This window comes from Nicotiana sylvestris, chromosome 9 (assembly GCF_000393655.2).
Source record: "Nicotiana sylvestris chromosome 9, ASM39365v2, whole genome shotgun sequence".
Classification (NCBI taxonomy): domain Eukaryota; kingdom Viridiplantae; phylum Streptophyta; class Magnoliopsida; order Solanales; family Solanaceae; genus Nicotiana; species Nicotiana sylvestris.
The window spans coordinates 129,965,415-129,993,305 of NC_091065.1; the positions used below are offsets into that span (position 1 = coordinate 129,965,415).

At 45.3% G+C, this 27,891-nt stretch overlaps 1 protein-coding gene across 1 annotated transcript; it reads left to right on the forward strand.

Annotated features, from left to right (window-relative positions):
- Positions 1-20,835: 20,835 nt before the first annotated feature.
- Positions 20,836-21,282, forward strand: LOC138878223 (uncharacterized). The gene has a single exon (XM_070157889.1). It carries the CDS (start codon positions 20,836-20,838, stop codon positions 21,280-21,282), a length of 447 nt encoding a protein of 148 aa, XP_070013990.1.
- The last annotated feature ends 6,609 nt before the right edge of the window (positions 21,283-27,891 follow it).

Below are 27,891 nucleotides of genomic sequence, written 5' to 3' on the forward strand. Positions count from 1 at the left end.
TTATTGTAGTTGATCGAGAGATAATTACGATAACCCATAACTATTAATCCTCATAGAGTATTAGGGCGAGATTATAGCGGAAGAGTCAAGACCTAAACTAGCAATTGGGGAAATCACTGCCCTAGACCTTTTTACCATTGAATTATCTTTGTTTTAGCTTACTGTTGTTTTTCATAGTATTTGAAGTAGTTAAACAAAAACCCAATCTTAATTGAGCAAAAATCTTGCATCTAGAGATTGATTGAGTTGATAATAACATTGCCAAAGAGTGTAATAGATAGGTTAGTTCCATGAGGATTCGATTCCGGACTTAAAACCGGATTATATTTGTAGCGACCGCTTTGTCCTTTAAAAGGCATAGTTGGGCATTATCAATATAGTTCGCATATCGGACTCAAACTCCCACGTAGCTGCCTTGATCGGATGAACTCTCCACTACACTCTCAGAGAAGGATAACTCTTAGACCTCAACTTCCGAACACGCCATGCTAGATTAGCTACCGACTCCTCCTCACAAGTCAAATCCTTGTCCAATTGGACTGAGTTGAAATCTAATACATGAGACGGATCACCATAATACTTCTAGAGCATGGAAACGTGGAACACTGGGTGAACTGCCTATAAGCTAGGTGGCAATGCAAGTCTATAGGACAACTCACCAACTCTCTCAAGGATCTCAAAGGGACCGCTATACCTAGGGCTCAACTTTCCTTTCTTCTCGAACCTCATCACACCCTTCATGGGTGAAACCTACAGCAAAACCCTCTCTTCCATCATGAATTCTACATCACAAGTCCTCCGATCAGTGTAACGCTTCTGCCTAGATTGCACTATACAAAGTCGATCCTAAATCAACTTTACATTCTCCAAGGCATCCCAAACCAAATCAGTGCCCAACAATCTAGCCTCTCCCAGCTCAAACCAACCAACTAGAGAACGACACTGCCTCCCATCTAAGGCCTTATAAGGAGTAATGTGAATACTCGATTGGTAGTTATTATTGTAGGCAAACTCCACAAGCGGTAAGAATTGATCCCAAGTACCCCCGAAATCCATAACATAGGCATGTAGCGTGTCCTCCAAGATCTCAAAGGTGCGCTTGGACTGCCCGTCCATCTAGGGTGAAATGTTGTACTCAACTCAACCTGCGTACCTAACTCCCGCTGTACAACAATATAGAAATGTGATTTATAATATGTGCCTTGATCAAAGATAATAGACACCAGCATACTATGGAGACGAACAATCTCGCGGATATAGATCTGAGCCAGTTGCTCTGAAGAATAGACAGTTACTACCGGAAAGAAATGTGCATACTTAATCAGTCTATCCATAATAACCCACACTGCGTTGAATTTATTCTATGTTCGTGGGATCCCAACAATGAAATCCATGGTAATACGCTCCCACTTCCACCTGAGAGTCTCAAGCCTCTGAAGCAACCCACTAGGACTTTGATGCTCGTACTTCACCTGCTGACAATTCAATCATTGAGCCACACTATATCTTTCTTCATTCTTCTCCAAAAATAATGCTTCCTCAAATCCTAATACATCTTGGTGGCATCCAAATGAATGGAATACTGTGAACTATGAGTGTCGCACCTCTTTTTCTCTCAAAAGCAGATTTCGACATGTGACAACTCTTTTTAATGGGTATTAAAAGAGAAAAGTCTCCACCTAACAATTTTAAGGTGTGTTAGGGCACCTATTTGTGAATAACTCTGTTTAACTAGTCTGTGTTACCAAAGATCGGGTAAGGACTCAAATTACCTCAAAGAGAATGTGTTAGGCACTCTTTGAGGTCCACAACGCTGGGTCTCGGCCAAAATTTATGCTATGTGGGATTATTTGATTATAATTGTCCTCTGTGATCATGTAAGTGATGGAAGACATTGTCACGTCTCGAACTAGGGGGAGACGAGGTTGGCACCCGGTGCCTCACATATCCTTGCGTACCAACTTGCGACTAAAGGGCTCTGAACATATAATGTCATATTTGGCCATGAACCACATTGCAAGACAATTTGCGAAGCAAGATATAAAACTAAACGAAAACTAACGCTGACTAAACATCAAGATAAAACTGAGCCGACAAAGCCATCATAACTACTATAGCTGTCAAACCAACAAAATATACATACTAGGACTACAAGCCCAATATACTACACTAACTGATAGGATATGTCTACAAGCCTCTACTGATGGATGTACTGTGATTGGAACGGGGCCCCGACCTACTCAAAACATATATACATATATATATACAAGGTGTACATAAAGCTCTAGACCCAACAACTCGAAGGGCATGGAGCTTACCGATCAAGATGAACTCGGGCAATACCTAATAAGGAGGTCTACCCGTCTGTCTGTCTAAACCTTCATGCGTGAAAAGCAGCGCCACCAGAAAAGGGACGTCAGTACGAAATAATGTACCGAGTATGTAAGGTAATATACTGAAAGCTGAAACTGAAATAATATAATAACTAAAAGCAACTAGGAGTCGAAGATAATTTGAAGATAGGCTTACATGCTGATACTGACTCAACTATCTCAATATAGTAAGTAAAATAGCGACCATACTAGGCTATGTATCTCGACCATACTGGGGTCGCGCATTAGGCGCTTGGCCATAGTTGGCTTGATATATAACTTACCATCTGATCGAAGGTTGCCCAATAGGGGCTTGCCCACCTATTATAGTTCGATGGTGGTGAAAATACTATAATATTGTCTGTATATATATAAGGGTGCTCTCTTGAATGGAAGAAGACAATACTCAATTCAATATAAAGTCCCGATAAGGGTGAATACTGTAACTTATGAGACTAGAATAATGTATATAAATTCGGGAGTATGAACTTCTCTGTATGCCTCGTTATCAAATACATGTAGTTACGAGATCATGACAAAATGAAGGAATGGCTAAGCCTTAAAATACCTGAGTTGATTCTCTTGACAATCGCTCTAACACACGTTAATTGCGACAAAACACAAAACAGTGGATCGGAGTAGGGGAAAATCCGTATGATATTCTTCATATCATAGAACGTTATTTCTTATCCGACTAATATTCTCTCCATACTCTACATCACCAAATAATTATTTTGGCTTGATTCTGTCACGTCTTCAAAATTTCTCCATGCTATATCATTAACAAAGTGTAACAACCTGACTGGTCGTTTTTAGAATTTATGCCCCGATCCCCTATTAACTGCTTTCCCCGTGTTTATTTGTACTATTGTGATTTGCCGGGATGTTCGGTTGTGAGTTTTAGAGAGTTTTGGGACACTTAATCTCTAAATGAGAGCTTAAGTGTTGGAAAGTTGACTGTAGTTGGAACAGTGTGAAGAAAGACTCGGAATGGAAATCTGATGGTTCCATTAGCTCCGTTATGTGATTTTGGGCTTAGTGGCACAATCGGATTGTATTTTGGAGGTCCGTAGCTAATTTGGGCTTGAAATGCCGAAAGGTTGAATTTTGAAGTTTCCGGTTCGATAGTGAGATTTTGATCCGAGGGTCAGAATAGAATTCCGAAAGTTGGATAGTGTTGAATGTGACGTGTGTGCAAAATTTTAGGTCATTCGAACGAGGTTTGATAGACTTTTGATCGAAAGCGAATTTTTAGAGTTTTGGAATTTTTAGGCTTGAATCCGTGGTTGCTTCGTCGTTTCGATCTTGTTTTAGGTGTTTTAAGGATTGGTATAAGTTTGGACAGTGGTATTAGACTTTTTTGTGCCTTTGGTTGAGGTCCCAGGAGCCATCGGGATGATTTTGAATGGTTGATGGAAGGATTTTGGAGGTTGGAGTTGCAGTTTCAGCCGCAACTTTTCTGTCATAACCGCACCTGCGAGTGTGGGACCGCAAGTGCGGCGCGGCAGAAGCGGCTATGTGGTTGCAGAAGCAAGATTGGCCCAGAGCTCCAGGATCTGCAGGTGCGCCTGGGTTTTCGCAAATGCGGTGCCACAGATGCGGACAAACGACGGCAGATGCGGATCCAGCCCGTTAAGTGACTTTTCGCACCTGCGATGCATTCTTCCACAGGTGCGGCACTGCATGTGCTCTCCCTTTACTGCAGATGCAGTAATCATTGGGAAAAAATATATAAATACTTGCCTTCGCGAAATTTAGCGATTTTTCACCTCTTTTCAAACGGGAAGAAGCTTGGGGAGTATTTTTCAAGAGGGATTTTCAGAGGAGTTCATTGGGGTAAGGTCTTTGGTCCCTGAACTCGTTATTGGAATGATTTTTAACAATTTAAGCATGAAAAAGTAAGGAAAATTAGTGGTAAATTGGGGGTTAGGGCTTGACTAATTAGAGACCTTTGAATGATGATTTGAGGGACCCTTTGAGGTCCGATTTTGGTACTTTTGGTATGACTGAACTCGTGAGAGTGTGAAGATTCTGGAAATGTAAATTTTACCCTATTCCAAGACGTGGGTCCGAGGGGCGTTTTGGTCATTTTACCTAATTTCGCGTATTACCTTAGAATTTCTTTGTAGAACCAGTAACTTGAAGTGTTATTTACATTATGAAATTGAATTGAATAGATTTGGGCCATTTGGAGTCGAGTACTCGTGGCAAGAGCGTGGTTTCGAATTGATTTGAGCTGGTTCGAGGTAAGTGGCTTGCCTAACCTTGTGTGGGGGACCTTCCCCTTAGGATTTGGTATATCTAATAATTGAAATGCCTTATACATGAGGTGATGAGTGTAATTGAGCTAATTGTTGAAAATCCAGTTTTCTTTAAGTAATTTCAATTGTGTTCCTTTTTCCTGTTTTATACTACTTGCAACTTAAGCCTGTTGTTAGCTTAGAAAAATCATGTTTAGTTGATTTAATTGCTTATCTGCCCAAACTGCCTTAATTGCATTATGTGAAGCATGTTAGGTTAGAATTACCTATTTTACTTGGTACGAAATTGAGCTTAATTGAGTATTCCTTGTATTGTTGCCGCGTGTTTTACTTTGGGACTATGGGACGACATCTCGGGAGATCCCCTGCACGTATTTATGATTTGAGCTGAGGTGCAGGATACCGAGAGATCCCTTGCATGGATATTGAGGATACCAAGAGATCCTCGGGATACCAAGAGATCCCTAGCACGTATATTGAGGATACCAAGAGATCCTCGGGATACCAAGAGATCTCTGGCGTATATTGAGGGTACTAAGAGATCCTCGGGATACTGAGAGATCCCCGGTTATTTCCTTGTGATTGTTTTGCCTCTGTTTCAGTTATTGAATTCCTTGTTTTCCTGTATTAAATTCTTATTGTTATCTTTCAATTGTACTGCTTATCTTATACTGTCATACCTTATACTTTTATTTTATCTCTGTAGGGCCCTAACCTTCCTTGTCACTACCCGACTGAGGTGAGACTTGGCACTTACTGAGTTCGTTGTGGTGTACTCAAGCCCTTTCGGTGCATGTTTTTCATGTGCAGATCCAGGTACTGCGACTCAGTCCTATCACCCTTGAGGTGAGGCGACTGCTCCAGAGACTTTGAGGTATATCTGCTGCATCTGCAGACCGAGGAGTCCCTTTCCAGTCTATTTTGTAGTGACAACCCTTCTATATTTTCTGTTGATGTAGACATTCCAGAGTTAGAGCATTTTATTATATTCATAGCTTGTGATTCATGGGTTTCCGAGTTTTGGGAAAATGTATTAGTTTCGAGAATTTATATTGTGTATGCTGAACGGCACTTTTAAATGTTGTTATATCACTCTATTTCTGTTTTAAATTGTTTTTCTTCCGAAAATTGGTTTATCTTCCGCAATTTAGGCTTACTTAGTCATAGACACTAGGTGTTGTCACGATGGTTCATGGAGGGCGAACCGGGGTCGTGACAAATTGTTATCAGAACTCTAGGTTCGTAGGAGTCATGAATCACAAGGCGATTTATTAGAGTATCGTTGATCGGTATGGAGACGTCTGTACTTATCTACGAGAGGTTATGTAACTGTTAGGAAAAATTCCACTTCAATTGATTTCCTTGTCGTGCGAGATTTTTGACAATACAATTCTAGACTTCTGCCTTCTATTCTCTCACAGATGGGGAGGACACGTGCTACCCGAGATGATCACTGACCCACCACCCCTGTAGCAACCGTCAGAGGCCGAGGATGCGCACGTGGTGCAGCCAGAGCACCTACGCGAGCTACCACTGAGGCACCACCAGTAGATGCAGCCGGATCCCAGGCACTTGATACGCCTACTATTACTACTACTCTAGGATTTTAGGAGACTCTGACACAGTTCTTCAGCATGTACACCACTTTGGCGTAGGCAGGGTTGCTTTCCCTTGCTGTAGCTATGTCTCAGGCCGGGGGAGGAGCACAGACTCCCGCCGCCCGCACTCCTAAGTAGTAAGTGCATGTTGAGCAGGTCCTTGAGAATATTCCTGTACAACCTACAGTCTGAGATCAGCCCGAGGATAGGGCAGCGGCTTTCGAGGATGAGCAGCTGAGGCTTGAGAGGTTCAAGAAGTACAACCCTCCTTGTTTACCATGAAAATGGTAACAACAATTAAATTTGTAAATGAGATTCTAAAAATACGTGATCTATTTGCGAGCTAGTTTTAGAGCAGTTGAGGCTAAGAACATAAAATATGATGATAAAATACGAGCAAAAACGGTATAGTGATCAAACCAAAGGGGATTATTGCCCGGGTGCGGAGATGGTCGATGGGACCTCGGGGTTGGCATTAGTACCGATCTCAAAGTATCGGGGGCAGTCGGAAATGGGATAACAGGTAGAGATATGATCGAGCAAGGCTCTATGTTACCAATATTGAGTAAAGTAGTAAAGAACAAATAAGAGAATGATAAATGATAAAACAACCTCGGGTGAGTGAGAGTGAACAACTTAGAAGAAAAGAGAGATAGAGAGATATTATTGCACTTGTGGAGAAATGGAGCAACATCAGCCCTTTACAAGGTAGGGCGAGTCCCCTTTATATAGGAGGGGAGACTCGCCTACAAGCAAGTGGAGATTAATTACAAAGTATGGCGATGGGATGGCTTGATGTGATGCCTCGTCATAGGCTCCGGATAGGCCGGGTCTGTCAGATGTAGCCATGTGCCTAGGGGATTTCCCCTCTGTCTTGACTTCGTTCTTCATTTCCTTCGAGTCAGGCTTGGACGAGCCCCCGGGCCGAGAATTCATTCGCAGCCCCCCACCCTCGGGGTCCCGGGGCATGCTTTCGAAATGTCTTGATAGCGAGAAATCAAGTCTTCTAATTTCGCCGCGCACAGGTAGTCTTCGTGTTTCCCATAACAAAGTGATGGGAAATGATTTTGACACTTGACTCCTTGAGCTTCTTTCGGCAACGCCATATCGATTATATGACCCCTGGAGTAATCTTCGCGGTGATGGGACATCTACGAGCTCCTGCTTTTTGACCTCATTCATTGCACTCCCTGATTATTGCTTCCCAAGGTGCAGGCACCACCGTCGGTTCGGTTTTCCAAGGACGCATTAACTGTGCCCGTCGGTCAGTCTTCCAAAGCCTAGATGACCGTGTTGTAATCCCTATAAATGGGGGTACCTTGGCTTTGTTCTTCCTATCCCAATGCCTTCATTGGCTTGCTCTCCCATCTCTTCTTTACCGTCTTCTTTCACCTGTGAATATCATGCTGGGGGCTCATGACCTTAAGGCCGTTTGGAGGAGTTCCCTTAGACTATGTTGTGGCCTTCTGTCGGGGCTTCCCTTCGTTGAACATAAATGTGTCATCCCGCTGTTGCTGTCGTCGTCGGTATGTTGTCCATTGCTGCTACTGTTGGCCTGAGGGGATGAGGGACGGGGAGTCGGTTCCTCCCTTATGTAGATAGTCGTTCGGATTATGCACTGCTGCTCACTCTCCTACACAAGCCTAGTGTGACACTTCATACCTAGGGTTTTTTCTTTTCCAAGGGATAAAGTGGCTCTACCGGCCGTTGAGGCTGGGGCTCGCTGAATCTTCAACCTTTGGCTTCGGTGGGCCATGTCTCTTTTTTCTGCCTCCTCTATGCCACCTCCTTTTCCTCTTCTTCATCTTCTCCAGTAGAGATCCCTCGGGGGATTGAGCTGGCAAACCTATGGGAGGTGAAGGTCGAAGGAATCACCCTCGAGGGTGCAGCGCCCGAGGATGCTGATACCGGAGATGGACTCTCGAGGGTGGACTAGGCATCTGGGTTTCATCACATGTACATCCTTCCGTTCCTCCGATTTAGGTGTAGATTCCTTTAGGCTTTTGTAATTGTATGTAACGACCCCTCGAGGGTTGCTTGTATGCAAATTTTTATGGATAAGAGTATACTTTGCTGACTTCTGCTTTCCTTACTTTGCTTTGTTTCTGTATGCTCTCATGCCCTTCGAGGCTCTTTGAATGCCTTCCTTTAATCGTTGACTGCTGATATCTGACTTGAGTGCGAGCGTTCACTCTGATCTTCTGCTGATCGACATGTCTCTCCTCCGAACCCATCGTCGTACTTCGGACCAATCATGGATTAATCTGATAGGTCCGGGCTATCGAGTCCCTCCAAGTTGTTTGGAGACCATGCGTTGAATTCCGGGGCCTTCAGGAATGTTATCCTGGATGAAGGTCATCTTTGGGCACCCGGGGGTCCCTATTGATCTTGATGTAGATAACCCTTTTAGAATGGATAGGATTGACTTCTGCTGAGGAGTTTACTTATATTTGGGCGCTTCTTCAGGCCTTCGTGGAGCTTTTGCGACTGGAGCTTCTTGTGTTTATTCCTCTTTTCAGAAAGAGGGGATCACGAGACCAGGTGCTTGCCTTGCATCGAGTGTCAGCGTTTAAAGCTTACTGAGGTCCGACTTCTTTGGGCCGAGGGTTCTTGATGTAGAGTGCTGCCTCAAGCTTGGAGATAATATGAATGGCCCCTCGAGTCTTGACTCCTCGTTCAAGGGTGCTTTTTGGATCGGGTACCGATCCGTTGATCTATTTTGAGGCTGTTGGCTTCCCGGGGCTTGCTCGGGCAGGCGAATCATCACTACTTCTTGCATATATGTGGGGCGGCTTCAGCTCATTCGCAAGATTTCACTATTTTTAGATAGCCGCCTTTCTGCTTTGGCACGGGGTACTTCATCTCTTTAGTCACAAAATGTGTTGGTGCGCGCCCTTGACTTGACCTGTTAGTTTCACCATAGTCATAGAAACCACTTTGGGACCGATCTGGCAGGGGACGAGGGGCGCTGCTCCTGATGCTCAAGAACCGAGGGATTTTTCTCTGGAGACGGCGTCCTTGGCAAGAGAGGAACACCTGGAGATGGCGAGGAGGTACTGCGGGTGGAGCGAGGGGATAACACTGTAGGTGCTTTCCCCAGATGAGGACATCGCAGACTCCACTGATGGATTTTTGAGCGTATACCTATACCCTTTCGCATTTTTCCCCACTGATAGGCTTGTGCTTGATTTTTGCTCGAAGTATCGGGTTACATTAGCACAGATTCATCCGTCGTTTTGGTTAATGACATTGATGATGAGATTCTTCGCGGAGAAAGTCGGGCTTGAATTCACGCTTGACCATCTTGTCAGACTATATCGACCCTTTCACCATAGAGGCCTGCTAACTCTGAGGTGTCATTCGTCCACACCCTTTGTTGTTGATGACGAGGAAAGTGGGGATCGAGAGTGGGCCAGTGGGTTTATTCGGGTCCGAACGACCGATATTATCCCTATGGAGTTTTTGTCATTTCCCCAAGGGTGGAATCATGCACGTGAGTGAGGCGTTTGGCTCTTTTTTAGATTCCTAATATAGAAAAATCCAGCTGAGTAATAATGTTGTCTCCCTTGTTGCAGCAACTTCGTGGAAGCTGGGTGAAGTCCATGACCTGTCCGGCTGGGTCTGGAGTCTGGTGACCCATTCGTCATGTGACGAGCGCAGGTGGCGAGCTGTGTCAGATGGGGAGAACAATACCAAGGCATGTGCATATGCTGCCTTTGCCTTTGTATACCCGAGGTAACACTTTCCCCTTTCAATTGTACAGGAATCGCCATTTGAAAATATCGGGCGGTTCCTTGGGATGAGGCAATGTTTTTCTTAAGAGGGGAAGGGATCGTTGGCCTTTGGGTCGAGGGACGACGACAATAAGAGGTACCAGCACTCGCGGTGCGACGGAGCCTTTAGCGGTGCTGGTCGGGCTCACAATTTCGAGGAAGGGGCATCGCCCGAGTCTGGTACTCCCGGAGTGCCTTACTCCCGGTCGGCGGTTCCTTTGAGCGATCATGCCGTGCCCGAGGTTGGTTCTTCTGGGGCCGCATGGGCAGGATCAATAGGAGTGTGCTCTGACTTCGAGGAAGTCTGTCGGCTTCACTTTGTGGTGAGTTTATGCACAATTTCCCTATATTCCTTGTCATCCTCCCTCTATGGAACCTTTTTTATGCAGGCCTATGATAGGCTTAGGTTTGAGTTCCTTCATCAAGGGGCCAAGCTCTAGAAGATTCTGGATGAGGGCGAATCCCTTTGGCTTCTTAGAAACGAGAAGGAAGTTGAGCTGCAGCATTGGTGATATGAGGCGTACCAGAGCTATTTGATGGAGCAGGTAACTTCATGTGGTACGTGCTTTGCTCCTTTCAAATCTTAAGGCTAACTTTTTTTTGCCGTATCAGTTGCAGAAAAAGGCGGAGGCCTTGGAGTAACTCAAATGCGATGTCAACCGCATCAAAGTTGCTTGCAAGGAGATAAGGTCTCAAGTGCAGGCTCGAGCTTTAGAGGAGATGAGTGCCTCGGCTAAGGCCCCTGCCTTCGAGGTCCAACTCAGCTTGACTTATGACAACGCCAAAGTTCAAGCAGATATGATTGGGAAACTTGAATCTGATCTCTCGAAGGTCAGAGTTGAGATAATTGATTCCCGGGTAGAAACGACATTAAGACAAGCCAAGGCTGATCGTGAGATGGCGATTCGTATGAAAAATGCTACTAATGCCCAAACTGAGCTGAACCGAGCCCTCGATCGAGAGAAGATGATCGAGGAATATGTTCGTTGTAGATCCCGGAGAGAGGTACTCAAGGAGGTCGGTGCAAGGGGCTTCGTTCTCTCAGAGGAGTTGGCTTGAGAAAGGGCGGACGAGCGTGACGCTCGGTCACTTCTTGTTGACACTGCGGAGGGCAAATTTGACAAGGTGTATCCCTTTAGCACAGAGTGTATATTTTTCCGTTTTGTCGCTTTGTTTCTTATATACGTAGGGCATGCTTGTAGGTGGAGAATGCACTGTTTTGCGCATATAATATATAAGAAGAAACTTGAAGCTTTGTTTCTCCTGAACCTTTTTTCTATCATTGCTTTCGAACGGGCAGACTGGTTTTGGTGTTTGGAGAGATCCTCGTAGGTCCGTAACTGATCGGACAGATCCAGGGGCTTTTAAGCATGATTCTTGACGTGAGCAGGTATTGGGGCCTCCGTGCTTGGCCCAACTATTTAGGCTTAGTTTCCGAGTCGGGCTGCAACTCGAGCCTTATTGTCCTCGAATTTTTTATGCCAGTGCAGGTAGGTAGTAGTCGTTTTTATCTCTTGCCCTTTGGCATTTGTCGTTCCAACTGTTTTGGGTCCAGTCTCCGAGTCGCATTGTGATTCGAGCTTCAATTGACCCTCAAGCTCTTTCCTTCCTACATGGGTGTATTATGATGGCCCTTTGTACTCTGGGTCGAAATGACCGCACGGGTGGGTGGCCCGGAGGTTTACTCGGTCGGCAATAGTGTCACTTATGCCATGCCCTTAGGCATATTGTAGCTTCCGGGTCAAGTCTCCGAGTCGGGTTGCGATTCGAGCTGTAATCGACCCTTAAATTTCCTTGATTTCCTGGACGGCGATAGTGGCACTTATGCCGTGCCCTTAGGCATGTTGTAATTTTTGGGTCCAATCTCCGAGTCACGTTGCTATTCGAGCTGTAATCGACCCTTAAATTCCCTTGAGTTTCCGGCTAGCGACAGTGGCACTTATGCCATGCCCTTAGGCATATTGCAGCTTTCGGGTCAAGTCTCTGAGTCGTGTTGCGATTCGATCTGTAATTGACCCTTAAATTTCCTTGATTTCCTGGCCGGCGATAGTGGCACTTATGTCGTGCCCTTAGGCATATTGCAATTTTCGGGTCCAGTCTCCGAGTCAGTTGCGATTCGAGCTGTAATCGACCCTTAAATTCCCTTAAGTTTCTGGCTGGCGATAGTGGCACTTATGCTGTTTGGTCATTGAGCCTTTTAGTATGTGGCCTGGAGGCTTGAATAGTTAACTATTTTGGATCCGGTCTCCGAATCGAGTTACGATTCGAGCTCATTTTAATCCTGAAGTTGTCAATTTTCAAGCTGGCGACAATGGCTCTTATGATGTTTTTGCCTGTGGGCTTTTTTATAGGCTTTGTTTCGGCGCATTAAGGTATTTTTATAGTATTTTTGCCTGACCCATCGTCGGTTCCAGAGGAACCTCGATTTTAAGTCATCGTCGGTGATGTTTCGATCACCTCGTAAGGTTCATAGCTCGTAGGTCGAGTAGATCGACGCTCTTGCGTTTTGGAGCCAACATGGTCGGAGCTCGTTTTTGCCTATGGAGGGAAGCTTGTTTTAACATGTTCTTTCAGAAGTATATTCAGAGTAGGGGCCTATGATTTTTAGCGACAGCGGGCATCCCTGAGCCACATTATTTTGGTTGTATCAACCGTGTTGACCGTAGTCATATGCATTTGGTCGTAGCCATTTTTGATCCCAAGTGAGAGCTTAGGCGTCTACGTCGAGGGTATGCCCTTTAGGGATTCTTATAAATGAGATGTATAGCCTAAACTTCGGAATTCTCATGCATGTTGAGGTCTTACAATTTGTCATGCCTATTGAGGTCTTACAGTTTGTCATGACTATTGAGGTCTTATAGTTTGGCATGCCTATTGAGGTCTTACAATTTGTCATGCCTATTGAGGTTATACAATTTGTTTGTCATGTAGAATAGATCTGACTACGCCGAGGCTGCCCGCTAGGGGTCTTACTGTTTTGGGTTTTCCAGTCGTATGGCGATCAATGGTAGTCTCCGAGTCATTGAGTTTGTTTAAGCTTGAAGACCTCTTCTCATGATCTCAGAGTTACCTTCTAGGGGCTTGATGAGCCTGGAGTTGCCTTATATGGGCTTGATGAGCCCAGAGTTCTGACCCTGGGGTCATGTGGGCGCTGAATTGTTTAAGTCTCTGAGTATCTCGGGACGTATTTGGCGGAGAGGCCTGTGCCGTGAATATGCCGAAATAGCCCTTTTCAAAGTATGAAATGCCGAAAAGGTATTCTTTTATCGCTTGGAATAAATATATGCTGCAAATACATGTTGTCCCGTTGTTATGAGCTCGGCCCTCATGGGCGCTGCTCCTCCGATCATTTGAACTGTTTACATGAATCCGTTTTGAAACTTAGCCCGCCATTTATTGGCCTTTCCGGGGGGACGGTGTCCCTAAGAGAAGGTCATCGCACGTCGTCTGACTGTAGAAGAAAGGAATGTGATCTCATTGGATCCCTTTCTGGGGGGACGATATCCCTAAGAGAAGGTCATCGCACGTCATCTGACTGTAGAAGAAAGTACTGCGATCTCGTGGATCCCTTTCTGGGAAGTACACTGCTCCGCTAATAATCTTGCTGGCGGGACCTTCCTTAGGTTGGAAGCCCATTCGGAGATTTGGGGCCTCTACCGGATCTCCGAGTGGAGTTCAAAACTTCCTAATGCCTCGACTGATTGCCTGCATATAGGTTAGTAAAAGAAAAGAAACAACAAAGGAGCGGAGTAGTTCTTCCTTGATGCGGGATGCGTAGGCGACATTTCGAGGCGTGAGCCTTGATACAACCTTCTGCTATGTTCAACCAGGCTTGGCCAAAGATGTGGTTCTGCATACCCTTTGATCACTTCGAGGGCGGAGGCATTGATGCCGACGGTGGGTCATATGGTGAGGGATTTCCTCTCGTTGCGTGTAGCTCCTATTGAATGCTTTAGTCTCACCTCTCTCGGGGAGTTTCATCCCTTTGGTGAAGTGGGGTCGAAGTCGCCCCCGGGCGGTGTGGTCGTTGTCATCTGAATAAAATGTCTGTGTATTGTGGGCTCAGCGTTCCAGCCCAAGCTCAGGCGGGATATATAAAGAGAGCAGCCTTCCTGATCGTTGTGGCGATCGACGTCTGGAATCCATCAAAGATTCGAGGTGTGGGAGTGATTTGGTTTTGGCCTGGCCTGACATCGTTGGTATAATTGATCGAACCACCTGTCATCATGGAAACATGTTTTATTTGAAATAGGTCAAATGAAGGAAGGGGTTACCAACACGTTAATACGAGGCCGAGGTGAAATCTCGGCGTTGCTTTCCTTGGATGCAAGTGTGTCCTTTGGGTATATTCCCGGACATATCTTTTCCCGACAATGAGAACTTCCACTCTACACTTTATGGATCTTTGAAGGGTGTTGCCGCCCCTTTACCATCGTGGCAATACGTCATGGCTTATCAGCTTCATTTTTCCTGATCTCCTTCCTCCCTCGGAGCTGGACTCGAGCCTGACCGCTCGATGATACTTGGTTGCGATCTCTATTGAATAGTATGGTTGTCGTTCTTTTGAGCCGGTGACCCCGTACGCCCCGTGTTCTTGCACCAAACCATGGTTCTTTTGAAGGGGTCTTCGTCGAATAGGTCTAAGCCGCCTAGCATTCTGGTTTCGCTTATGGTGATCACGATGTTTGTTATAGCAATGCTGAAATTGTACCCGGCTGGGCGGGGTTTCCCTACCAGCTGTGCCTTGTTGAATCTAGTTCTATTGGAGGTTCCTCGAGGGTGCAGTCCTCGGGCTATTTCCCTATTGTTGCGAGGTAGGTTGCATTTGAGTCGTTTCTTCCATTTGTGGCGCATGGATGATACCTTCATCTGTCTGGCATCAGCTTCTTTGTCGGGAGTCTGCTTGGATATACCGCATCCAAGGAGGTTCCCGGACGGTTCTCCACGGCCCCGATTTGGGGCTGGTGCTGGGTGTGGGCATCCAACCAGACCTCGGCTGCGTATCTGATCAGGCTTCACTTGAAATATCCTGGAGTCGTTGGGCATGCATCGTTTAGGCTTCGGGTGAAGGCCTATGTTGGATGATCATCTAAAACCTGGAGCGATCTCATTCGTCCTATCAGGAATAGGGTGCGGCTTCCCACGGCATTTCATTTCTTCTTCGTTTGGCCTCAGTTGTATTGGGCCCTCTCGATACTACTTTGATGGCACCGGTGTGTGCTTCCACAGAGGACCACGCTGGTATGGTAAGAGAGTCTATGAGGTCATGTGCCAGGCAGTGGCACTGCGTCATGGTTTCTTTAGAGAGAGTTTCTTCGAACTTCCTCAATGAGACAAGCTCGAACTCATCATCTTGGAGGTCGCTGCCTCTGAATGAGCACACGCAAGTGGTGGTGCACCCGAAGGGATCCGAGGTCCTGTCGCACCTAGGGAGTTTCGGCGTTCTAGATTTCTATGAAGCAACTTTTGGGACCGTTTGGAAACGGTTTCTGTAAGAGCTTCCATGAACCTGATTCGATCCTTTCGAAGAGATTCCCAAGAATCATCACTGCGGCGGGGTTAGTTACTGATCCGTCGTTACTTGATCTCTCGGGTACTAGCTCGATGTAAGGAGATGTTCCCGGCGCTACTGCATTGGAGTCTCTGGGCAACTTTATAGTTGTGCGATAGCCAACTATCGTGCCTGCAACATTTCAAAAATAACATGAAGACTAACTTCCTATTCTACCAAGGATGGGGTTTTTTGAGCTTCCTATTGGTTAACACGCTGTGTGATACCATTGGTGCGTGATGCTTTGTTGACCTATTGCGCGCCTTGCAAGCCATGTCCGCTTGAATCGATCCAACTGTATTATCGGGGTTTTGTGGTGTCGTGCCAACATCTGGAGCAGCCATACTGTCTTCGCTGTGACTTTCAGGGTAGTTCTCGATTTAGCTTACCGAGCTGGGCGTTATCCTGAAATCAAAAGATCTTGGGCAAGAAAAAGTGTGAAAGATAACGTGCGTTTGTGTGAAGAAACCAGCAAGAAAATAATCACTATTATTTTTAGCCCCACGGTGGGCGCCAAACTGTTTACCAAGAAAATGTTAACAACAATTAAATTTGTAGATGGGATTCTAAATATACGTGATCTATTCCTAAGATAGTTTTTAGAGCAGTTGATGCTAAGAACGTAAAATATAATGATAAAATGTGAGCAAAAATGGGACAGTAATCAAATCGAATGAGACTGTTGCCCGGGTGCGGAGATGGTCGATGGGACCTCGGGGTCGGCGTTAGTGTCAATCTCGAAGTATCGGGGGCAGTCGTAAATGGGATAACAGGCAGAGATATGATCGAGCAAGGCTCTATGTTACCAATACTGAGCAAAGTAGTGAAGAACAAATAAGAGAATGATAAATGCTAAAATGGCCTCGGGCCAGTGAGAGTGAACAACTTACAAGAAGAGAGAGAGAGAGAGAGAGAGAGAGAGAGAGAGAGAGAGAGAGAGATTATTGCACTTGTGGAGAAATGGAGCAACATCAACCCTTTACAAGGTACGGCAAGTCCCCTTTATATAGGAGGGGAGACTCAGCTAAAGGCAAGTGGAGATTAATTACAAAGTGCGGCGATGGGATGGCTTGACGTGATGCCTCAGCATAATCTCTGGATAGGCCGGGCTTGTCAGATGTAGCCATGTTCCTATGGGGCTTCCCCCTCTGTCCTGGCTTTGTTCTTTGTTTCCTTCAAGTCGAGATTCGATGAGCCCCGAGGTCGAGAACTCGATCGCGGCCTCCCGCCCTCGGGGTCCTAGAGCATGCTTCCAAAATGTCTTGATAGCGAGAAATCAAGTCTTCTAATTCCGCCATGTACACTCCTATATTGAGTGGTCTAGCATCAGATGATGTTTTGGGATTTCTAGATGAGTGTTACCGCATTCTCCGTACCATGGGTATATCAGGATCGAGCGGGGTTTCCTTCACTACCTTCCAGCTTCGAGGAGCCGCCTATGAGTGGTGGCATACCAATGAGTTAGATAGTCCGGATGAGGCTGCTTCACTGACTTGGACTCAGTTTTCAGATATGTTCCTGAAAGTATGTTCTTCAGAGCCTCAGGGATGCATGGCGCACAGAGTTTGAGCATTTGCGCCAGGGTGCTATGAGTGTCTTAGAGTATGCTATCCGTTACACAAGTTTGGCTAGACATGCACCAGCCTTAGTTTTTACTGTTCGCGAGAGGGTTCGCGGGTTTATTGAGGGAATTATTCCCAGCATAAGGTCTTGCATGGTTCGTGAGTTGGAGATGGATATTTCTTATCAGCAGGTGGTGAGCATTGCTATGAGGATTGAATGTATGCATGCTAGGGAGATAGAGTAGAGGGAGGCCAAGAGCTCTCGAGAGTCGGGCCATTATTCTAGTGCTCGTGCCCCAGTTGTAGGTCGTCATGGTAGGGGTTATATGAGTCACCCTATTCATTCAGCTCTTCCAGCAGCCAGTGGTATGAGTCGTCATGGTGGGGTGCTTTCATAGGTCAGTCCAACAGACCTGGCCCAAGCCATTCACAACCACCACGTCCTCCCAGAGCTTGTATTGAGTCTGGTGACACACACCATGTGGTGAGGGATTTCCTTACACTTGGGAGGAGTGCACCTCCACAGACTTCTAAACCACAGCGCACCCCGCAGAGTTCTCAGGATATGGTTACAGCTCCAATTGCTACACCACCTACTTAGCCAGCTAGAGGTAGAGGTCAGGGAAGTAGAGGTCACTCAAGAGGGGGAGTCCAGGCCCGATACTATGCCCTTCCTACCCGTACCGAGGTTGTTGCCTATGATTTTATCATCACAGGTATTACACTGGTTTGTCACAGAGATGCATTGGTTCTATTCGATCTAGGCTCCACTTACTCTTATGTATCTTCTTATTTTGCTCTGCATTTGGGTGTACCTCAGGATTCTTTGAGTTCCCTTGTTTATGTTTCTACTCCTATAGGAGATTCTCTTGTTGTGGACTGCATTTATCGGTCGTGTTTGGTTGCTCTTAGTGGTTTTGAGACCAGAGTCGATTTATTGTTTCTCAACATGGTAGATTTTGATATTATCTTGGGCATGGACTGGTTGTTGACCCATTATGCTATTCTTGATTGCCACGCCAAAACTGTGGCGCTGGCTATGCTAGGTGTACCGCGTGTTGAGTGGAGGGGTACTTTAGATCACACTCCCAGTAGAGTTATTTCTTTCTTTAAGGCTCAGTGAATGGTTAAGAAGGGGTGGGAAGCGTATTTAGCTTATGTGAGAGATGTTAGTAGTGATACCCTTTCGGTTGATTCAGTCCTAGTAGTGCGGGATTTTCCCGATATTTTTCTAGTTGATCTTCCGGGCATGCCGCCTGATAGAGATATTGATTTTGGCATTGATCTGTTGCCATTCACTCAACCCATTTCTATTCCACCATATCGTATGGCTCTTCTTGAATTGAAGGAGTTGAAGGATCAGTTACATGAATTGCTTGATAAGGGTTTTATTCGGCCTAATGTATCACCTTGGGGTGCTCCTGTTTTGTTTGTGAAGAAAAATGATGGTTCTATGCATATGTGTATCGATTATCACCAATTGAACAAGGTTACAGTGAAGAACTGTTATCCTTTGCCTTGTATTGATGATTTGTTTGACCAGCTAAAGGGCGCACGTGTGTTTTCTAAGATTAACTTGCGCTCAGATTACCATCAATTGAAGATTCGGGAGCCAGATATCCCGAAGACAGTTTTCAGGACTCGGTATGGTCATTACGAGTTCCTTATCATGTCATTTGGGCTGACCAATGCCCCAGCAGCCTTTATGCATTTGATGCATAGTGTGTTTCGGTCGTATCTTGACTCGTTTGTCATTGTCTTTATTGATGATATTCTGGTGTATTCCCAGAGTCGGGAAGATCATGAGTATCACCTGAGGACTGTGCTTCATACTCTAAGAGAGAAGAAGTTATATGCTAAGTTCTTGAAATGTGAGTTTTGGTTGGATTCTGTGGCATTCCTATGCCACGTGGTATCGAGTGAGGGTATTTAGGTGGATCCGAAGAAAATAAAGGTCGTGCAGAGTTGGCCCAGACCATCCTCTGCTACAGAGATCTACAGTTTCCTTGGCTTGGTGGGTTACTACCGTCGTTTTGTGGAGGGGTTTTCATCAACTGCAGCCCCTATGACCAGTTTGACCTAGAAGGGTGCTCCGTTCCAGTGGACGGAGGAGTGTGAGATGAGCTTTCAGAAGCTCAAGAAAGCGTTGACTACAACCCCAATTTTGATACTGCCTATAGGTTCAAAGTATTATACGGTCTATTGTTATGCCTCGAGGATTGGCCTCGGAGCAGTGCTTATGCAGGGCAGTAGGGTAATTGCCTACGCGTCCAGACAATTAAAGGTACATGAGAAGAATTATTCGTTCCATGACCTTGAGTTAGCTTCCATTGTTCACGCCCTGAAGATCTAGCGTCATTATTTGTATGGTGTTCCCTGTGAGATTTATACTGACCATCGAATCTTGCAGCACCTGTTCAAGCAAAAAGATCTAAATTTGTGCCAGAGGAGGTGGTTAGAGTTACTAAAGGACTATGATATCACTATTTCGTATCACCTGGATAAGGCCAATGTGGTGGCCGATGCCTTGAGTCGTCGGGTAGAGAGTTGAGTTGGGCTTAATTCCCAGCATCAGAGAGACCTATGGCGATGGATGTTCAGGCCTTAGCCAGCCAGTTTGTGAGATTGGATCTTTCAGAGCCCAGTCGGGTTCTAGCTTGCGTGGTTTCTTGGTCTTCCTTATTTGATCATATCAGGGAGCGTCAGTATGATTACCCTCATTTGCTTGTCCTCAAGAACAAGGTTCAGCATGGTGATGCTAAAGATGTGACTATTGGTGATGACAGAGTATTTTGGATGCACTATCGGATTTGTGTACCCAATGTTGATGGGCTTTGGGAGATGATTCTGTAGGAGGCCCATAGTTTGCGGTATTCCATTCATCTGGGTGCCGCGAAGATGTATCAGGATTTGAGACAGCACTATTGGGGAGGCGGATGAAGAAAGATATAGTTGGGTTTGTAGCTTGGTGCCTTAACTATCAGCAGGTGAAGTATGAGCACCAGAGAACGGGTGCGTTGCTTCAGCAGATAGAGATTCCAAAGTGGAAGTGGGAGCGGATCACCATAGACTTCATAGTTGGGCTCCCACGGACTTTGAGGAAGTTCGATGCTATTTGGGTGATTGTGGATCGGCTGACCAAGTCCGCTCACTTCATTCCTGTGTGTACTACTTATTTTTCTGAGTGGTTGCCCGAGATTTATATACGGGAGATTGTTCGTTTGCAGGGTATTCCAGTTTCCATCATTTTAGATAGAGGTACTCTATTCACATTATGGTTCTGGAGGGCTGTTCAGCATGAGTTGGGCATTGGGTGGAGTTGAGTACAACATTTCACCCTCAGACGGACGGACAGTCCGAGCACACTATTCAGATTCTTGAGGATATTATTCGTGCATGTGTGATTGAGTTTGGAGGGTCTTGGGATCAGTTCTTGCCATTGGCGGAGTTTGCCTACAACAACAGCTATTAGTCCAACATTCAGGTGGCAGCATATGAGGCTTTATATGGTAGGTGGTGTAGATCCCCGGTGGGTTGGTTTGAGCTGGGTGAGGCCAGATTATTGGGCACAGACTTGGTTTAGGATGATTTGGAGAAGGTTAAGGTGATTCAGGATAGACTCCGTATAGATCAGTCCAGATAGAAGAGTTACGTGGACCGGAAAGTTCGTGATGTTTCCTATATGGTTAGAGAGCGGGTTCTGCTTCGGGTTTCGCCTATGAAGGGTGTTATGAGATTTGAGAAGAAAGGGAAGTTGAGTCTGATATTTATTGGCGCTTTTGAGATATTGAGGCGTGTTGGGGAGGTTGCTTATGAGTTTGCCTTACCTCCCAGCTTGGCAGGAGTTCATCCGGTGTTTCATGTTTTGATGCTTCAGAAGTATCACGGTGATCTGTCGCACGTGTTGGATTTTAGTTCAGTGCAGTTGAACAAGGATCTATCTTATGTTGAGGAGCCAGTGGAAATATTGGACAGGCAGGTTAGAAAGCTGAGGTCAAAGAACATTGCCTCAGTAAAGGTTCAGTGGCGGGGTCTGCCAGTAAAGGAGGCAACCTGGGAGACCAAGCAGGATATGCGCAGCTGTTACCCTCATATTTACACTAATTCAGGTATGTCTCTAAGCTCGTTCGAGGACGAACGAATGTTTAAGTGTGGGAGGATGTAACGACTCGGCCGGTCATTTTTAGAATTTCCACACCGATCCCCTATTAACTGCTTTCCCCGTGTTTATTTCTGCTATTGTGATTTGCCGGGATGTTCGGTTGTGAGTTTCGGAGAATTTTAGGACACTTAGTCCCTAAATGAGAGCTTAAGTGTTGGAATGTTAGTCAGAACAGTGTGAAGATGGCCTCGGAATGAAAATCTGATGGTTCCGTTAGCTCTGTTAGGTGATTTCGGGCTTAGGACCGCAATCGAATTGTGTTTTGGAGGTCTGTAGCTAATTTAGGCTTGAAATGCCGAAAGATCGAATTTTGAAGTTTCCGATTCTATAGTGAGATTTTTATCCGAGGGTTAGAATGTAATTCCGAAAGTTGGGGTAGCTTCATAGTGTTGAATGTGATGTATGTGCAAAATTTGAGGTCATTCGGACAAGGTTTGATAGACTTTTTGATTGAAAGCGTATTTTAAGAGTTTTGGAATTTTTAGGCTTGAATCCGTGGTTGATTCGTCATTTCGATGTTTTTTTAGGTGTTTTAAAGATTGGTATAAGTTTGGACAGTGGTATTAGACTTGTTGGTGCCTTTGGTTGAGGTTCCGCGGGCCTCAGGATGATTTCGTATGGTTGACGGAAGGATTTTGGAGTTGTAGCTTCAACTGCTGGTTTTCTGTCATAACCACACATGCGAGTGTGGGACCGCAGGTTTGGCGCCGCAAAAGCGGCTATGTGGCCACAGAAACGAGATTGGCCCAGAGCTCCACGATCCACAGGTGCGGCTGGGTTTTCGCAAATGCAGTACTGCAGATGCGGCCAAGCGACCGCAGATGTGGATCTAGCCCGTTATGTGACTTTTCGTACCTGTGATGCATTCTTCTTCGAGCGTAAGAGCCATTGTTGCCGGCTAAGCAAAAACAAAGACTTAACGAGTGGAAAACAAAGACTACTAAAAAGCCCACGAGCAAAAACAAAGTAACAGCCATTGTCGCCGGCTAAGTAAGCCTCCGAGCCACATATTGAATGGTCTCTACGACCAAACAACGTAAGAGCCATTATCGCCAGCTAAAAAATTGACAACTTGAGGATTAAAATGAGCTCAAATCGTAACCCGGTTCGGAGACCAGATCCAAGATAGTTAACTGTGCAAGCCACCGGGTAGCATATTGAAAGGTCTCGACGACCCAAAAGTGTCAATTAAAGCTCGGATGGTAATGCGACTCGGAGATTGGACCCGAAAAGGTTAAATTACAACGTGCCTTAGGGCATGGCATAAAGGCCACTTCGCCATCCAAGTGAGCCTCTGAGCCACCCATCTGTAAGGTCACTTTAACCCTAAACACAAAAGGCCATCGCCATCCGGCTATGCAGGCAGGAAAGAACTTTAGGGTTAATTAAATCTCAAATCGCACTGCGACTCTGAGTCTGAACCCAAAGATAGTTAAATCATGCAAGCCTAAGGGAAAATACGGGATCAAACCGACCCGATCGAAACTCCAACAAGTAGAAATACAGAAGATATAAGTTGTAGGGTTTCCCCTCTTATTGCTACATATTGATGATGAAGCGCAACCTCAGCCCGCATCATATAATGAAAGCTATATATACACAACAAAAAAAGGCAGGGAATGATCATTCCACTCTTTTCTAGCAGTTAAAGCCCGGCGGTCTCCTACTCGTCATCCTCGGCATCAGACAATAGGAACTTGGCATCGTACTCCTCTCCTTTGGCTTGCTCGATCTCCCCCAAGAGGTCAAAGTCCCTAGCGTGAATATCCTCAAGAATTTCCCTCCGGGATCTGCACCTCGCGTACTCCTTGCTGTTGTTGGCATGATCGAGGGTTTTCTGCAACTCGGCTTTAGCAGCGACAGTGCTCCTCGAATAAGCCACCATTTTCTATCTCGCCCTGGTATTAGTCATCACAATCTCGGCCCGGACACTCACCACCTCGGTTTTTGCCCTTGAAAGCTTGGATGAAAGTCTCATTGTCACGACCCAAACTGAAGGGCCATGACTAGCACCCGACCACACTTGCCGAGCACCAACGTACATTTCATCTAACCTTCATTATTATCTTTTAAGGCTGACGAGATCAATATAAATGGTAGACCTAGATCATGGACAACCAGCAATAAAATATGACGGCATGAACATACATAGCAGGGGATGACCAGACAATCAAGAAACTACGTATAAGGTATGAGCTACCACGCTACTATGAAAGACTATACAACAAAAACTAGCCGACAAGGCATACCAAACTATACATGAGTCGACACCTGTCTATGAGCCTCTAAAAGAACATAAGTGTTGCAACATAGCCGGAACAGGGCCCCGACATACCCATAATGTCTATAACAAAAATTGCATACCAAGACCAAGGCAAGTCCGGAGAAGGGATCTCGCCAATCACCGCTGAACTGGACAGTCTACTGTGGTGGGGGAGCTGCACCTGCCTGTCTATCAGGACCTGCAGCACGACATGCAGCGTCCACAAATAAAAGGACGTCAGTACGAATAAAGTACTGAGTATGTAAGGCAAGGAACCATAAATGCGATCAGTAATGTAAGCAAGGATAGAGAATATACAACCTGTAACATCTTAGTACCTCTGAGGGCTACTTACATGAAATGCATGATACATATGTATAAATACATAAACCTTTAAAGCATTCGCCTCTGTGGGCATCATCATCATCATATCGTACCCGGCCATAATAGGCTCGGTAGAATCGTACCCGGCCACGTGGAGCTCGGTAAAACCCAACTGATCAGTGGTTGCACAATAGGTGCCGTACCCGGCCAACTATAGCGTGGCTCGGTAGAGTAAAATAGATACATATATATAATGCATGCTCGACTCATGGAATCACATTCTAAACCTTTCGGAGTGACGTAAGGTCGGTATCCTCTGTACACGTTATTAGGACTAACTCTTCACTATGAACCTTATAAGAATCAGGAAGTACCAACAACATTGATAACATAAGACTAAGAGAAGCAACATTAACATCAATCGTTCCATAAGAGGGAAAACAATGTAAGTACTGCTAGCTTCTAAGAGTAGAGTATCTTGGAAGATCGTTCATTACATTATGTACAATCGGAGTCGTGCAAAAGAAGGAAAGGGATAGCCTCACATACCTTGTATATACTGCCCCAATCTCAAGCTATGCAATTGTCAAAACTCCTTAGTCTACAATAAGAGAAACGATACTATCGTTATCATTTAAGCGTCATAACTATTATGTATCGACCACAACCTATTTTACGATGAAACGGACAGCACCTCCCCTATATATATGACCTCACACCATTCAAAACAGTCACCAAACAGCCCAAACAACATCAATAATAAACATATTGAGCCTCCCAAAATAGTCCACACATAGCCTAATCACTCCATACATACGACGACCACCGTAGTCGTGTCAAACAACCTGGAAATGTTACGAATAACTATCAGCCCATAACCCTACATATATATGGTGTTTCTACACACCCTTCCTCCTCCAAAACTCCACAAGATAGTAGTAAAATACGCAGCCCAACAACAACGCAAAACAGTCCACAAAACAATAACATTACTACCAAGCCTTTCGATATATATCTCACAAGTTCTAGCTTCAATGGCTTAGCCGCAACTTGGATAATCTTAAATACATATAGAGTAAGAGGTTCCTTACCTTTATACAGAAAGAACAACTCCAATTTGACCTTAAATTTCCATGAAATATCCCTCCAATGCTGCCACAACAACAAAAAAGCGAAACTAGCGATCAATTAGTGTTTTTCGGCACTAGAATCACTTTAGAAGGCTTGAAATCACCTAGGATTGATATTAAGAACATGAGGGAGTATTTACAGAACATAAACCCTTTAAAACAACCTCCCACACGAGCTGAAACGACACAAAAATGAGCAACAACAAGAAGAACAAGAGACTTACTAGCGCCACGGAATTCCCGACACTTGATTTGTGTTGTTTGCCCTTTTTTGGGTCTTGAATCTTGAGAGAACCTTGAGAGGATGTTCCTAGGGTTCTAAGGTCTGAAAATAGTGAAAATAAATGACTTAAAACGGGTTGGAGGCATCCTATATAGGTCCAAATATCTTAAACCGACTTAGTGGGCCCCATAGAGAGGTGCTTGGCGCAGTCTCGCGAAAACGCGAATATCTCTCTACTCCGAGATCGTATCGATGAACGGTTTAATGCGTTGGAAATTAGACTCATATATATTTAATTTTGTTGGTAGATCACCCCGTAATTCCTTTTAAATTATGAGAAAATATTAGAAACATTTGACCTAATGTTTAAGTAAAATTATGAACCTAAGTTGCGACAACTTTTGTCGACTTTTGTTTCATAACTCGTTTGACTTCAAGACTTATGATACGGATATTATATGATTAAAATACCTTAATAAATGACCTCTTGAGTGTATTAAGCACCGCTAGATTACCTGAAAATACGAGTTACAACATCCTTGATTCGTTTAACTTCTAATACTGGTTAATCACCCTTATACACTCTTGTATCACTTAAGACCAATAGGATTGACTTCTTATCATCTAAAAGATAATTCCTTCTTGGATTTATGTTAACTAATATATGGCATGAACTAACACATGTGGATATGGGTTGTAACACTCATGATCATCGTCGTCCGAGCAGAATCATTCGCATGGGCAGCCTGAATTTGCGCCTCAAGAGTAGAAGCCCCAGCCTGAGCCCTCTCTTTGGCATCCGAGTGGGGATTCACATGCGCCTGTAGCTCAATGAATTCACATTTGGCCTTGCCAACCTTGCCCCAGAGTTGTTCCAGATCATCCATCTAATCCTTCAACTGAAACAGCAACATGTCAAAATGGCGAGACAAAAAAGGAATACAGGCCAGTGCGAGATTCAGAATACATGTTTCTCCAAGAGGGCCTCCCGGGCTCAATTCTGATCCACCTCACACTGCAAGGAGATGAGCTCTCTTTACTTTGCTGCACAAATAAGCTTAATGGACTTCTCCCTATCTCGAGTACCCTGCAACGGGCCTCGCAACGAAGAAGTTCGACATTAAGCATGTCAAAAGCCTGACAAAGAAAGCTAGGTAAACAAAAAGAAAAGAGAGGAGCGCAGGGCCAGAACATCCTTACAGCGACCGAAACTCACCATAAGGCCATTCGTTGAGCCTCGCCGAAGGCCGAAGCAACATCCGATGATGCGCCAACTCCGAAAGATCGTCGGTCGGCAGAACCGCTTCTCCTTAATCGCTGCAAAGAAGGCGCCTCATGACCGGCCTTCTCGCACACCGGGGCATCTTTCGTCTTTCCGGTGTTCCTTGACCCCAGGGCCAGCAGTCTCTCCTCCTCCTCTGGGGGACTCGACCTCGCTCCAAAAAGACTCCCGGCACCTGCGGCAGATAAATTAGATAAGCTAGTGAGAAGGAAGTTGCCCCTTAGGGGAGCAAGATGCCGGACACCTATCGTGGTTCTTCTCCTTGCATCTCCTTTTTGATAGATCTCGCCACCGGCGCCTATCATAGGCTTAGAAAACTGCTAGCTTATGAGACCATTCGGCTAAATCAGGGTTCTCGCCGGGAAACCAAAGAGTTGCTACAATTGAGAACAGAAAGATACTGTTACGGGGCCAACCCCATGCCAAGTTAAAAGATAGCTCAAATGAAGCACTTACGTGTGAGGTTCCATCTCTCAGGGAATGACAAATATTCTTCGGGGATAACATTAGTTGACCGAATTCGGACGAACCGATTAATCCATCCATGGTACTCATCCTCCTCTCCACCAGCCACAGGAACTTGGGTGGATCTACGCCGAAGAGAAATCAGGCCCTGATAGCGTAATGGCCGATACAACATCATGAGGTGGGTGAGGGTGAATTATATCCCGGCCTTATCTGCAAAATATCTCATCAACTACACTATTCTCCAAAGAAAGGGATGAACTTGCGCCAACGTTACTTGATATTTCCTGCAAAAATTAAGCACGACCTGGTTCGAGGAACCCGGCGCGATAACATAGATATACACACTCAAGAATCCCTCAACATGTGTCATGATACTCTCCTCTGGGGAAGGTGCTCACAAAATCACACCTTCCCCCTATCCGTATTTCTTCCTAATCATCTCGAGGTTTTTCTCCCTCACCGATGAAATAATCCTCGACATATGCTCTCGATGGCCTAGAACATTGGGAGGTCTCCACGGTGTGACAACCTTCTTCAAGGCAGGGCGCCCCGAGTCTCGCTCTACCGATATCGGGGGCGAGATGTTGGTACCAACTAAGGGCGGAGCACAATAGGAACTCCCCTCCATCCGAGGATCAGTCATCAAAGCGGCGACCATGATTACAACAGAATAAGGGAAAGAAGATGAGGATCCTGGCAAAACATTTCTGAAATAGGGGAGCGAAAGGACTCGCACAAAGTGCCAAACTCTGTAGAAAATATAGGCTTATTAAAAACTGCAAAATCGTCGCTTGAAGGGCGAACGATCAAATATATAGAGGCTAAGCGAAAACTACTCATTTTCCTTAGAGGGGCAATTAATTCTGGCCGCGTTAACGTCACCTTCTCCTTGGGGAGTGCACTAGCAGAATCATTCCAGGCT